The sequence below is a fragment of the Notamacropus eugenii genome, chromosome 6 (assembly GCF_028372415.1).
Source record: "Notamacropus eugenii isolate mMacEug1 chromosome 6, mMacEug1.pri_v2, whole genome shotgun sequence".
NCBI classification, from domain to species: domain Eukaryota; kingdom Metazoa; phylum Chordata; class Mammalia; order Diprotodontia; family Macropodidae; genus Notamacropus; species Notamacropus eugenii.
Genome location: NC_092877.1, coordinates 60,608,202 through 60,623,142, shown reverse-complemented (window position 1 = coordinate 60,623,142; position 14,941 = coordinate 60,608,202). Strand labels below are relative to the sequence as shown.

The window sequence follows — 14,941 nt, the reverse complement described above, 5'->3', positions numbered from 1 at the left end:
CTGAATAATGATAATATCTCTACAACTGAAATTCACTTTGTGATTTCCATCTGGACACAGTCATCCAAATTCTTCTGACAAATCATTTTGCCTAAGCAAAATTATCTTGGTGCCTCCCCAAATGTTAAGTGTTTGATACTCCTTTTCTTATAATAATAAAATATTATTATACTTAATAAAAGGTAAGATACACTTTTTTTTCCGAAAGCATTAATTCTGAACTGGCATAAATTTTAGGAAGGGTCAAAAATAATCTAAGGGACAAGTTATTCTAGTAGATCCCAACCTGTGGGTCACAAACACCTTGAAGAGTGAAGGGATGCAGAGTTACTGTAAGTGGGAGTTCATGAGCCCATATAACACCAAATATTATCATTATGTGTTCTTTCAATCATTGTACACTATAGGAACAATTGCCAGCATGTTTGAGGTGTTGGTTTGTGAAATATTGGGATCATAAAAATGAGTCCTCGCATTCAAAAAGGTTGAGAACAACTTCTCTCTCATTAGTTCTGCCCTCTCGTTTTAAATATAAGGAATCTGAAACACAGAAAGGGTCAAGTGATTTGTCTGAGGTCACAAAGATGGCCAAGAACAGAGCCAGGATTTGGACCCAAGTCTTAAGGCTCCAAACTCAGTGCTTGTTCGATCTTTTTATCATTTTCAAATACTCAAATGAGTCCGTGATCCCATCAATATGGATGTTCCCTCCAGCGATTCTGCTCACAACCAATCCATGAATGTTCATCCTAGGCAATTTGAGTCTGTCTTCTTCCATGAGTTAGCCACAGGAGGTCCAACCAACATTCTAGAGGCCTGCCTTGACTTTTCTAGAAAATTCAGGATGCCAATGGAACACCCAGCTACCTAATGGTTATCCCTTGTTACTGCCACATAACTAGAGCATCTTTTTAAATATCCTTTACTCCAGGTCTTCCTCATGGTTTCTTATTTGTTATGGGTCAAAACCTGGTCCTATCTACCATGTGCTTCTCTGTTGTCCTCTGAGTAACATTCAATTTTAGTGTTCTGGAATTTGTAGTCTTCTATGATTCACTTTCACTGGTTGAAAATTAGTTATAAAAGTAACAACAGAATAATAAGGTAATTTATATAGTGGCTTACAGGTTACTTATTGCTTCTGACATTTTGTCCCTTGAGCATTATGATAAAATAGTTCCATGAGGTTTCCATGACAAACATTCATATCCCCATTTTCAAGATGAGAAAACTGGCCAATAGAGAGGGAAGTAACTTGACTAAAGTTGCATAGCTTGGCTGTGATATGGTTGGAATTCAGATCTAAGGCTCCAGACTTCAAATTAACTATTCTTCTCACTATACCAGAGTTAGTTTCCTAAAGAAATAGTACAAGTCAGCAAGAATCAAGTAAGCACCAGCTATGTACCAGGCTCTGTCCAAAGCCTATGAGTAGAATGGTCCCATAGCATTAGGAGCTGGAAGAGAACTCGAGACCCCCATTTACTTTATAGATGAGAAATCCGAGGCTAAGGGAGGTGAAGGGATTTTTCCCAAGGTCATGCAGCTGGTAAATCAAACCCATCTTTTCTCACACCAAGTTCAATGTCCTTTCTAAAAGTCAGATTCAATTCTGATGTTGGGTCCAAAAAAATGACCTCCCTTGGAGCTGCAACCTGATTGTAAAATTAAATACAATCCAGTACTTGAGGTTTGTTTTAATAGTAAATTACTGTTTGATGAGTATCAGCTGCATCTAATTCAGGGCTTATTAAGTGTCATCTGCTATTCATATACTGTAAATATGACATTTAAAATATTTCTTAAATAAGGTTTAAAATGAATTTGAAAATGCATGTGTTATGCTAACAAATGACTTCCAAAAAATCTGCAGATTAGCTGCAAGTCCAAGTCTGGTTATTAAGCACTTCTTAAAGCATTTAATGTATTACAAATAGATTGTAAGCTCCTTGAAGGCAGGGATTCTCTCTTTCTATTCATATCTGTATCCTCAATCCCTTAGTCTGTGTTTAATAAAAGTTCATTAAATATTTGTGAACTATTGCCTACTGACATAGAACTTCAGTGTTCTATAAAGAGTAGAACTAGGAATTGGAAGACCTAGATTGAAGTCCTTTTCATGGACCAAAGCAGTAATCCTTTATCTTTGCTTCATGATTTGCTGAACACTTTAATAATTCTCTTAAACAATTTTAACTTTTACAAAGCACTTTTTCCTCATAAAACCCTATATGATCGTTAATGCAAATCTTTGTGTCCAGAGTGCCTAGCACAGTTCATGGTACATAATTATATGTTTTTAAGGTGAGATCTTTTAGGCCACTCCTTAAAGATAAAGCACCACTGGTAATATGCATCACCCACCACTCTTCATTTCCTTCTGTGCTTCCTACTCTATTCATTCTATCAGTGATAGCTTAATATAATTGATTTCTATTATAATCCTTCATCTTTTATTTTGTGCACTTAAAAATATTATTCTGAGAAGGGATCCACAGGTTTCACCAGACTGCTACAAGAGGCCATGGCACTTGAGTTCAAATCCAGCTCCAGACAATAGTTATGTGATGCTGGGCAAGTCACTTAACCTTGATTGCCTACACACATCCATCCATTCATTCATATATGTATGTGTATGCATATATACATACATATATACACATACTCATGTAGGTATATGTACACATGTACCTACATACATACACACCAGAAGCATATTGAAAATATAGGGTAGGGAGGGGGAGATTTCCTGACAAGGAGCAGTTTTTGATCATTGGAAGCTCTATGCATTTCTTCCCAAGTCATCCCACCTACCCACCCTCTTTTTCCTATTTAATTTTAGTTCTTCTTTATTTACACCTGCATTGCCTAACTAAAAGGTACTGACCTATTAGTCATTACATCCCTTCTCATACTCTGGGATTCAGTCAACCATTCCTCTTCCCTCTTCCTCATGACACTCCATAATCCCATCTTTGTGCCTTTGCATTGACTCTTGGTCTTATGCCCAGGATCTACTTCTTTCTCTCTACATGACACAGTCTCTCCCATTAAAAAAGCTTAAGTACAGTCTTCTGCAAAAAGTCTTTCCTCATCTACTCAACTAAAACTACTCAAGTGTCCTCCCTCCCATAGTACCTTGTATTTACCTACTTTGTGTATATGTATATGGATATATGTACCTATACATATCATTATGTTTTCATTTACTAATTTATATTATTTCACATTAATAAAACCTTTGTTTTATGTATACTTATTGATACACACATACATATATGCACATATATTTTTTAATTTTCATACTTGTGTCCCCAGAGCCTAACACAATTCCTGGCATATAATGGATGCTTAAAAAATACTTGTTGATGAGGAAGTCGATCCATCTGCATATCACAGTCTGGGCAACAGACATTTTTCCATCCATTAGTTCTCTCCAGTATGATTTGTTAGGCTAAACTTTTTTAGTGGTCAAGACTTTACTTGAGGAAACCCTCAACTATTTTGGGGATTGGTAAATAAATTGGGATCTCATGTGTCAATGAAGGGGTTTGACCAGAAAGCCTCCGAAGTTCCTTCCAGTTCTAAATCTATGAGGCTTAGGTCTATGATATGCAAACTGTGATTTACCATCTATAAACAGAGGGCTTTTCTATCCATACTGAATCCCTTTGGAAACATGTAGGGCATCCCACAGGGTCGGGGCAAACACGTAGCAAACATCTCACTGTATGCCCTTCATGGATAACAATAGTCAGAGGATTGTGCAAAACAGTTCTGTAGCAGTGTCTATCACATAATCTTATATCAACTTAGCATGGGGCGATATCTTGTGGGAGAAGAGCATTTAAGGCTATAGCCTCTGTACCTAGATAAATATTTTAAAAAATCACAAAGCACTATGCTCAGTGGCATATTTATATATTTATTATAATATATAATACATGTATATTTATTATCCACACGTTTTACTCAATTGTACTACTTTTCAGAGGAGGTCTGTTAAAGAAAAAACAATTTTCAAAAGTCTAATTATGCCCTTCTCATACTTTTGTCAAGACTATCCCTCGTTATATAAGTGAATCATTCCAATAGGGGTATCACAAATTTAAGAAAGTAGTCATGTTGATAAAAAATTACTAATATCTTCAATCACCTTTTTTGAGCATATTAGGAATAGTATCTTTGATTTTTTTGCAATCATTCATCATCTTCTCCTTTTTTGAAAATATTATAACTCAATTCCCCAAAGCTTTCCAAATTGTGGGATCTACAGCACATTTTGGTTCTTTGGCTACTTAGTCTGGTTAATTTACTTTTCCTAATTTCCACTTCTTCAAGGCCATTTCCACTTTCTCATATGGTAGATAGGTGACTGAGGCAGTGAGATCAAATGCATTGATTTCATTTTCAGCTGTTAAGAATGTCAGTCAACAAGCATTTATTAACTACTCTATGTCAGGTACTACGTTCAGTGCTAGGGATAACAAGAGAAATCAAACAGTGCTTGGTCTTGAGGTTCTTATATTCTACTAATGGAGTCAACGGGTGTGTGTGTGTTGTGTGTATGTGTGTGTGTGTGTGTGTGTGTGTGTGTGTGTTTAAGAAATAATAGGTTAATTATGTGAGAAGAGGGCAGCAATAATAGGAAGAGAGGTCAGAAAAGGCTTCCAGTAGAAGATGCTGCTTGAGCTAAGGTTAGAGGGAAATCAAGGATTCTAAGAGGGAGTTGTGGGAAGAGAATTCACTCCAGTCATGAGCAACAATCTGTGCAAAGGGATGGACACAGTAACAGAGAGGAGTGTGGGAGGAAGAACAAGAAAGCAGTTTGGCTGGACTGGAGAAAGGCTAGATGCAAGTGGTGTATAATAAGCCCCAGAAAGTGGATTTGACTCCCATTGCTTAGAAGAGCTTTAAATACCAAACAAAAGGGTTTTTAGAATTATCATGGCCAGATGTGTACTTTAGGAAAAATCACACTGGTGTCTCTATGGGGAGGGATTTCTAAAGGGGAAAATCTCTCTTTCAGCTCTTAGTATGAGAATGCTAAGATTTGTTCCTTTTTTTTGTTTATTTCTTGTTCTTTTTTCAGTTTCATCTCTAAAGTCTTGTAGTATGATTGAGTTTATTTGGGTTATATGCCAAACTCGTTTTCTTCTCTACTGTCTTTGTTTGGTGAAGTAATATCGATTATAATCTTCCAACAATTTCTTCTGCAATGATGTGCAAATGAGTTTATATTTTAAAAGGATGGCACCCTTGACTGCCATGTTTCTCAGCTTGGCTAAAACAGCAAACCTTTGTGTGGTAATCCAGTTTCTGGGCTCTTTTCACCACCTCATTATGCCAGCTGCTTTAGATATAGTCAGTTTAACTTCTCTAGGAAATGGTGATATCCTATTTCAATGCATTTTTATTTATTAATTTGACTCTTTTTCAGCATCAATAGCTTTTTTGATTAGATCACTTTAGAGATGCTACAATGTCTTTAAATGAAGTTAGTCTCCCCTTTATCATTTTCTTTCAGGTTTTATGGTGAATTTGACATTTGTTCTACAAGTCAACAATCTGACCACATAAAGTCAGCTGACTCAAAAAGGACTTCTGCAATGGCAATCAATTACTTTCTTTCTGTTAAGATAGCATCAATTTCACTTTTTTTGTGAGGCTGTTAAATGTTTGCCATTTTGGGCTGGTACCTTCCAACTTGCTTCTGAAACAAAATATTCTTCATGTAAAGGCAACAGACTTCTGAATGTGCCATGTTAACTTCAGTCCTTTCTTTCTTCTGACTCATATTTTACAACTTTTTTTCTATTATCAGCTATGCCTACCTTCATGTCAAAATCATTAAGTATAAATGTGTATCTTAATTTGCTGTGGAGGATTTTTCTGAGTTTTTCTTAGTGCAACACCAAGTGCTGTTGCCACAGAGGATAGAGTTGTCCAGTTTTACCTTTTCTAGTAATTATTTTGTAAAATTTTTAAAAGGTCATTGTTATTACTTATTATTACTGTTATTGAGTTAATATAGCAACTATCTGTGGACAAGTTGCTGTCTTGTTCTTTTATATTTTATATTTTGTTGACTCTTGTAAGAGATTTCTACATTTTATAATTGAATAAAAACGTTGGGATGTAAATTAGTAGAGACTCACTGAAACCATCCTTGGGATGACTTCAGTAGCAAACAGTATCAGATCCTGTTTGTACACAGTTTTCATTGCATACAGTGTGAAAATTATTATGAATATTCAAGGTGGTAGCATCAATTATAGTAACTACTGATGAATCAATGTTGTTATTGTTCAGGTGTTTCAGTCATGTCCAACTCTTCATGACCCCATTAGCAAAGAAAATGGAATAGTTTGCCATTTCCTTCTCTATCTAATTTAAAGATGAGGAAAATGAGGCAATAGGGTTAAGTGACTTGCCTAGGGTCACACAGCTAGTAAGTGTCTGAGTTCAGATTTGAACTCAGATCTTTCCAACTCCAGATCAGATGCTCTATCTACTGTGCCACTTAGCTCCAATAAATGTTATGCCCAGATGATTAAGGGCAGTACTTTTATCTGTAATAATTCTCTGTTTCCAGTATAGTCTATTTTTATTAGAATTTTCAAAGATATTTTAGGTTCCCTATTTGTAATACAATGATTTATTATCAGTTTATGAAAGATGACAAGCTTGTGACATGAAATTGTAGATCATATCTTTCTAGACATTTAATAGTTACTATTTAAAAAACAACACTAATTCTCACAAAGTCCAACTCATTATCAATTTGGAGAGGGGATAATGGAGAAAGTAATGGCAAAGTAGAAAGATTCTCTTTCTCCTCTGTCCTCCCTATTCCCTGAGATACAAAAATATTAAAGAATATTACATAAACTTGCCAGGATATTCCTTGAGACCACAATGGAACTTGTGAATATCTGAAACCTTGCTGAATTGTGGTTAGGCAGTGACAGAGATTGGTTTAGTGCCCTGCTCAGAGTGATATAATCACTCCAAAGAACCACTGAAAACCTGAACAGTCAGAAGTATGTAGACAGTGACTGCCCTTCCCAGTTTCCCTACTTACAGGGCTGTGTGATTCCAGGATCTGAGTACAGGCCGACTTGGTCATGGTTTCTGATGTGCTCAGTTCTTCCAACAGCAAACCCTGGACAGCGCTAAGAGTAGTGTAAACTTCTCGCGTTTTCCATTTCTTTGTCACCTTGTGGAGCTGCACAGAGGTTACATATTCCCCAAGTTTGTCCTCCTGAGCCTTCAGCTGGTAGACTCTTTCTAGTAGCAACTCCCTGTTTACCTGAGGAAGTCCGAAAGAAAACAAGAATCAAGAAAACAGATGAGGCTAAGTTTTATCAAGTTTACAAAGTTCCAGGCATTGATTCAAAAGAATTTTGGACACAAGACTTAAAAAAATCAAGTTTCATGTGGAAATATATGATGTGTCTCCTAAGAGAGCAGGATGATAGCATATGATAAATAAACCTCCAGGCTCTGGAGCCTGGATTTATAAGATTATATTTAACTCTTCGAATTAAAGCTGCTAAGTTTCAGAGTTTATATTTTGCTCTTTTTATGGACACTATCTCTTAGATCTCTTCTGATAAATTATGATAGCTGGAACATGATCCTTATGTCTCAGGCTTATTAGAGAAAAAGCTTTAACAACTTCACTGGCTAAACTCACAGGGTGGAAAGTTACATAGCACACTTGCCTTATGCCACATTCTGGATTTGAGTCAGAATCAGAAAGATCATAGATTTTGAGCTTGAAGGGGACTTAGTAGTATTCTAATCCAAATTTCTTAATTTTATTTATTTAAGTTTTCAACATTCATTTCCACAAAATTTTGAGTTTCAAATTTTCTCCCCATCTCTCCCCTTCCCCCAAAATGCTGAGCATTCTAATTACACCTATCACCAATCTGCCCTCCCTTCCAACATCCCTCCCTTCCCTTATCCCCATCTTCTCTTTTGTCCTGGAGGGCAAGATAAATTTCTATACCCCATTACCTGTATTTCTTATTTCCTAATTGTATGCAAGAACAATACTCAACAGTTGTTCCTAAAATTTTGAGTTTCAACTTCTCTTCCTTCCTCCCTCCCCTCCCATCCCCATTGGGAAGGCAAAAAATTCAATATAGGCCATATATGTGTAGATTTGCAAATGACTTCCATTACAGTCATGTTGTGTAAGACTAACTATATTTCCCTCCATCCTATCCTGCCCCACATTTCTTCTATCCTCTCTTTTGACCTTGTCCCTCCCCAAGAGTGTGGATTTCTAATTGCTCCCTCCTCCCACTGCCCTCCCTTCCATCCTCCCCCCCACCCTGCTTATCCTCTTCTCCTCCACTTTACTGTATTGTAAGATAGGTTTTCATACTTAAACAAGTGTGCATTTTATTCCTTCCTTGAGCTGAATATGAGAGTAAGCTTCATGTTTTCTCTCTCACCTCCCCCCTTTTTCCTCTGAAAAGACTGAAAAGTCTTTTACTTGCCTCTTTTATGAGAGATAATTTACCCCATTCCATTTCTCCCTTTCTTCTCCTAATATGTTCCTCACCCCTTAATTTATTCCTTTAGATATGATCCCATCCTACACCCTGTGCTCTGTGTGTGTGTGTGTGTATATGTGTATGTGTAATCCCACCAACTACCCAGATACTGAAAAAAGTTTCAAGAGTTACAAATATTGTCTTTGCATGTAGAAATGTAAACAGTTCAACTTTAGTAAGTCCCTTATGATTTCTCTTTCCTGTTTACCTTTTCATGCTTCTCTTGATTCTTGTGTTTGAAAGTCAAATTTTCTTTTCAGCTCTGGTCTTTTCATCAAGAATGCTTGAAAGTCCTCAATTTCATTGAAAGACCATTTTTCCCCTGAAGTAATATACTCAGTTTTGCTGGATAGGTGATTCTTGGTTTTAGTCCTAGTTTCTTTGACTTCTGGAATATCATATTCCAGGCCTTTTGATCCCTTAATATAGAAGCTGCTAGATCTTGTGTTATCCTGCTTGTATTTCCACAATACTCAAATTGTTTCTTTCTAGCTGCTTGCAATATTTTCTCCTTGACCTGGGAACTCTGGAATTTGGCTACAATGTTCTTAGGAGCTTCTCTTTTTGGATCTCTTTCAGGAGGTGATCAGAGGATTCTTTCAATATTGATTTTGCCCCCTGGTTCTAGAATATCAGGGCAGTTTTCCTTGATAATTTCATGAAAGATGATGTCTAGGCTCTTTTTTTGATCATGGCTTTCAGGTAGTCCCATAATTTTTAAAGTGTTTCTCCTGGATCTATTTTCCAGGTCAGTTGTTTTTCCAATGAGATATTTCACATTATCTCCCATTTTTTCATTCATTTGGTTTTGTTTTGTGATTTCTTGGTTTCTCATAAATTCATTAGCCTCCATCTGTTCCATTCTAATTTTTAAAGAACTATTATCTTCAGTGAGCTTTTGAATCTCCTTTTCCATTTGGCTAATTCTGCTTTTTAAAGCATTCTTCTTCTCATTGGCTTTTTGAACCTCTTTTGTCAATTGAGTTAGCCTATTTTTAAAGGTGTTATTTTCTTCAGCATTTTTTTAGGTCTCCTTTAGCAAGTTGTTGACCTGCTTTTCATAATTTTCTTGCATCTCTCTCATTTCTCTTCCCAATTTTTCCTCCACCTCTCTTATTTGATTTTCAAAATTCTTTTTGAGCTCTTCCATGGTGTAAGATCACTGAATATTTATTTTTCCTGTTTGGGATACAGAAGCCTTGACTTTTACATCTTTCCCTGATGGTAAGCATTGTTCTTCCTTATCTGAAAGGATGGAAGAAGATATCTGTTCACCAAGAAAGCATTTTCTATAATCTTATTTTTTTCCCTTTTTTGGGCATTTTCCTAACCAGTTACTTGACTTTTGGGTCCTTTGTCAAGAGTAGGGTATACTCTGGGGACCTGTAAGATCTCAGTTCCTCCAAGGTGGCACAATCAAGGCTGTACACTGGTCTGGGAGCAAGAAGAAATTTTTGTGCCCAGAATCTGAGTAGTAGAGTTTCCTCTTCACAACCATCTCACCTTCAGTTCTGCCAAGCCAGCACTGGGGGCTGAGATTCAGATAAGCTGCAGGGGCAGTGCTGCCATTCAGTGTGAGATAAAGATCAGCTGCTCAAATCCCCCAAGAGTATTAGGTGGGGGCAGGACCTATACACAGGGCTGAGGTAAGAATCAGCTGCTCAGTGCCCTCAGGGGTTTTACGATCCAATAATGGATGCAGGCTGCTGTAGGGGCTACTGTAGAAGTTGCTGCTGCCCTCTGATGCAGCCTTTGCACTGCCTGAGGCCGGAGCTATGGGAAGGCCCTTCTCCATTCTCAGACAGGTGAAAAAACACTGTCACTGACCTTTGACACCTGTGGGTTGAGGGATCTGTGAACCGCTGCTATTGTGGCTGGGGATTCCACCCCAGAGGCCTGCTAGCATCCTCCTCCCCAAAGCCATGCAGTGAGGCCAAGGCTGGGCTAGGCTCTCCTCCGCATCTGCTATGACAGACGTTTCTCATTGGCCTTTCAGGTCACCTTGGGCTGGAAATTTCCTCCACTCTGTTGTTCTGTGGCTTCTGCTGCTCTAGAATTTGTTGAGAGTCTTTCTTTACAGGTATTTTATGGGTTGGGAAGGAAGAGCTAGTATATGTACATCGTTCTACTCCACCCCCTGTAGTCCAAATTTCTTGCAGCTAAGGAAACTGAGGCCCCTAGAAAAGTCAACAGAGGTAGTTTGTGACAGAGCTAAGAGTCAGACCCAGGTTCTAGATGTCCATAACATTATCTTATTTCTGTTTTAATTGCAACCCTGTTTCTTAATAGCTATGTGACCCTGGGAAAAACACTGAATATATCTAAGACTGAGTTCCCTCCTCTCTGTAAGATGATGAAAATGCTGCTTGCTATCCTTACTTCAGAGCATTATGAGGAAAATGTTTTGTACTCTAAAGAATTGTTAGCTCCTGATGCCTATTGTGAACAGGAACCCAGATCATTTCTCTGAAAGCTCCACTATGGAAATAACACACAGGCATACCTAATTTTATTGCATTAACTTTACTATACTTCACAGATATTTTTTTTCTTAACAAATTGAAGGTTTGTGGCAACCCAGTGTTGAGCAAGTCTATTCGCGCAATTTTTCCAACAGCCTGTGCTCATGTAGTATTTCTGTGTCACATTTTGGTAATTTGCACAACATTCCAAAATTTATTATTATTATTTCTGTTATGATGGTCTATGATCAGTGATCTTTGATGTTACTATTTGCAACTCCACAAATCACTTTCATATAAGATGATGAACTTAATAGAAAAATATTGTATATATTCTGACTGTTCCACTGACAGATCATTCCCCTTTCTCTTCCTCTCCTTTGGCCTCCCTGTTCCCTGAAATACAAAAATATTAAAGAATACTACATAAACTTGATTGATAAAGCAGTGGCAGGGTTTGAAATGATTGACTTCAATTTTGAAAGAACTTTGACTGAGGGTAAAATGCCACCAAGCAGCATTGCATCTACAGAGCATTCTTTTGTGAAAGGAAGAGGCAATCAATTCAACAAACTTAATTGTTGTCTTATTTTAAGAATTGCCCAGCCACCTCGATCTTCAGCATTCACCACCCTGATTGATCAACAGCTATCAACATCAAGGCAAGAGCCTCCACCAGCAAAAAAAAAAGTAGGACTCACTGAAGACTCAGATGTTGGTTAGCATTTTTAGCAATAAAGTATTTTTTAAATTATGATACACTGTTGGGTGTTTTTTAAACACAAAATACTATTTCATACTTAAATAACTACAGACTAGCATAGACATAACTTTTATATGCTTAATTGCTATATTTGCTTTATTGCATTGATTTGGGGCAGAACTTGCAATCTCTTTGAGGTTGGCCTGCAGTGTGGCAGAAAGAGTGTTAAATCTGGAATCAGCAGGGTTGAATTTGACTCTCATCTCTCTCTCACTTCCTGGCACCATATTCCTGGGCAACTAATTCATTTGGCTTATTGGAGCTGCAGTCTCTGAATCTGCAATATGAGAATATTACTTGTACTCCTTACTTTATAGAATTATTGTGAAGAACGTACTTTGCATATCTTAAAGTGCAATATAAATATGAGTTACTGTTATTATTATGCCATCAGCATGAATGTTCCAACAGGTCCTGGCAAGCTAGAAGGGATTCTCATGGAGGCCCAAAGACAGATTGTGGTGTTTGCCTTCTGACAAAGGAACGGTTTAGATAAATACATAGATGCTTACTGCTGGGGGGGGGGGGCAGGAGCAGGGTTGGCAATCAGGTAAATGAGCACCAGTTTCAAAGCAACCATGAAAACATCCACTAAAGCATGCAGGGGAAACCTATGCTGATGAAATCACAGATTCTGGAAGCATTAAAATGTGTTATTACTACTGATAATAACAAGGATGATGGTGCTTCTTGTCATTTTCCGTAAGATGAGGTTCCCAGCCTTTTCCTCATGAGAAGCTACTTTTGACCTGCTCTAAGTCTTATGGTCATCAACAAGTATGAGAGTTGCTTGCAGAGAGTACAATTTGGAGGCTGAAACAGTTAACTGTCTGCCCAAAAATTCTTCTCTCTACACTTTGAGAAAGATATAGTAGAGGCAGCTAGCTTGAAGAACAGCACTTGAGACCTTGAGATCATAAGACTGGGGCTTTAATTGGTTTGAAGATTGAATAGGATTCTTCAAGTGACGGTGTTGCACATAGTAGGGGCAGTGCATACGTCACTAGGTTTATAATCAGGAAGACTCGAATTCAAATATGGTCTTGGACATTATCCCTGTGACCCTTGCCAAGTCACTTAGCTTCTGTTTGCCTCAGTTTCCTTATATGTAAAATGGAGATAACAGCACCTACTTTGCAGGATTGTTGTGAGGATCAAACTAGATAATAATTACAAAGTATTCAGTAGAATACCTGGCAGATAGTAAGCATTTTATAAACATGAGTCAAAGGAATTATTACTAATAGTATTATTATTGTTTTCAAAAGATTTCTTGAAACAAATGATTGTACATTTGCTGACATATCTGCCTGAATCATGACCTAAAAGGAACCAGGTGAATCATTTAATTTATTAGTCTGTTCTGTTCTGAGGTTGGATTGTACTCAGACTAGCTCAGATACCAGGCTGCTCTGTTCTTAAATGATTCCAGACATTAAATCCTAAAAACTCCTTTGGAAAGGAAAGCATTATATATACCTTTCCCTTAGAATGTTCTTCTTTGTGTCTAGTTCAGACTTTTCCTGCTGCTACTGAAATCTATAGCTTCTTACAGTGGGACATGTTCCAACCCTCTCCTCTCAGCTTTTTATTTTCTGATATGCATAAAGAGACAGCACAGGAAGACCTGTGTTCAAATCTCACCTCTGACACTTACTGTCAATTCACTTTTCCTAGTGTCTGGAAACTGTCTAAAACTATATGATTCGGAGAGGGTAAGAGGGGCTATCTCCCTAGGAGCCCCCTGTACCTATGCTATCACAGGTCCAAATCTAAAAACAAACAAATCTAAATTACCTTCATTTATTCTTTTCTCCCAGGGCTTAGTTTCCAAATCTTCAATCATTTCTGTTGCTTTCTTCAGCACCTCCTCTAGGTTTTCAGAATAATCCCTTAGTTATTCACCTTAGCAGTATGGTAATACCTCCACAAGTGCAGATTGCCACCCCTCTCACATCACCTCATCTTGTGTGATTCTCTGAAATGTCTCTTGGCAAATCCTCCTGAGGACCCACCTAAATTTCAGAGGGTTTTGCCCCTTACTCATAAGACAGCCATAAGAGAAATACCCTGTAAAGGTCCCTCACTTGAAGAAAACCAAGACTTAAAACATGAAAAAGATGATTATTCACGTAAGGATAGGAAAGATGTTGCATTAGGTTTACAAAATTATGCTCTGCATGATTCCTTTAAAAATCAGCTTATCTAGTTGCTTTTGTTTAGTTGTTTCTAAGTTGTGACTCCTTTCGGCTTTTCTTGGCAAAGGCACTGGAGTGTTTTGCCATTTTCTTCCCCAGGTCATTTTGCAGATGAGGGAATGGAGGCAAACAATTAAGTGACTTGCCCAGGGTCATTAAGTGTCTGAGGCCACAATTGAACTCAGGAAGATGAGTCTTCATGATTCCAAGCCCAACACTCTATCTACTGTACCACCAAGCTGCCGAGGTGCCATAGTAGAGAACCATAAAGGTCATATTGCACAGTGTCCCACTGGGAATTCATAACTATGTAATTTGGTTTGATTATTATAAATTGATTATGTTATTGTGAATGATATTTCACAGATGTGTCTGTAAGGTGTTAGGCTTAAAAAACCATTTGTTTTTCTTTTTTGGAGAGTCAGTTGTTAAATATATTCCTCTTTTTGATGTCCACATTTTACAGAAAAGGAAATGGAATCTTGCCTAAAAAGTACATTGCAGCCAGCATGACACAAAATCAAAATGCAAAACCAGGTTTTCTGGATCTGTGTCCTTGTACTTTTACCACAAAATTTAGAACTAGAAAGAACCTGAAAATTATATAATCTGACCCTATAGTTTTACGGATTAGAAAACAAGCTCTAAGAGGAGAACAAAATAATTTTCTAAGATCAATCAGCAAACAAATAGTAATAGTTTTATTGATATCTTTGTTTTTATATTATCTAAAATTTCTCTGGTGTCCCTACTCCTCCTCATTCCCACCCTTATTCCAGGCAGTCCTATCTTACAAGAAAGCCTTAAAAAAACAGACAACCATAAAGATGTGGAAAAGCTAAAAAAATTCAGCAAAACCAATCAATGCATTAAAAAATCTGACATCATATGCAATGTTTTGCCCCCTTTACATACCCCTCTCACCCCCATCTCTCTAAATGAGTGGGA

General features: G+C 37.4%; 1 protein-coding gene across 4 annotated transcripts in view; it reads right to left on the bottom strand.

The window, feature by feature from the left end:
* EVC2 (EvC ciliary complex subunit 2) overlaps nucleotides 1-14,941 on the bottom strand; it is a 188,432-nt gene that overhangs the window by 21,248 nt on the left and 152,243 nt on the right. For all 4 annotated transcript variants that reach the window (XM_072620198.1, XM_072620200.1, XM_072620199.1 and 1 more), the window contains one exon: nucleotides 7,085-7,312. In XM_072620198.1, the coding sequence (XP_072476299.1) occupies nucleotides 7,085-7,312 (228 nt within the window). The remainder of the gene's footprint in view (nucleotides 1-7,084; nucleotides 7,313-14,941) is intronic.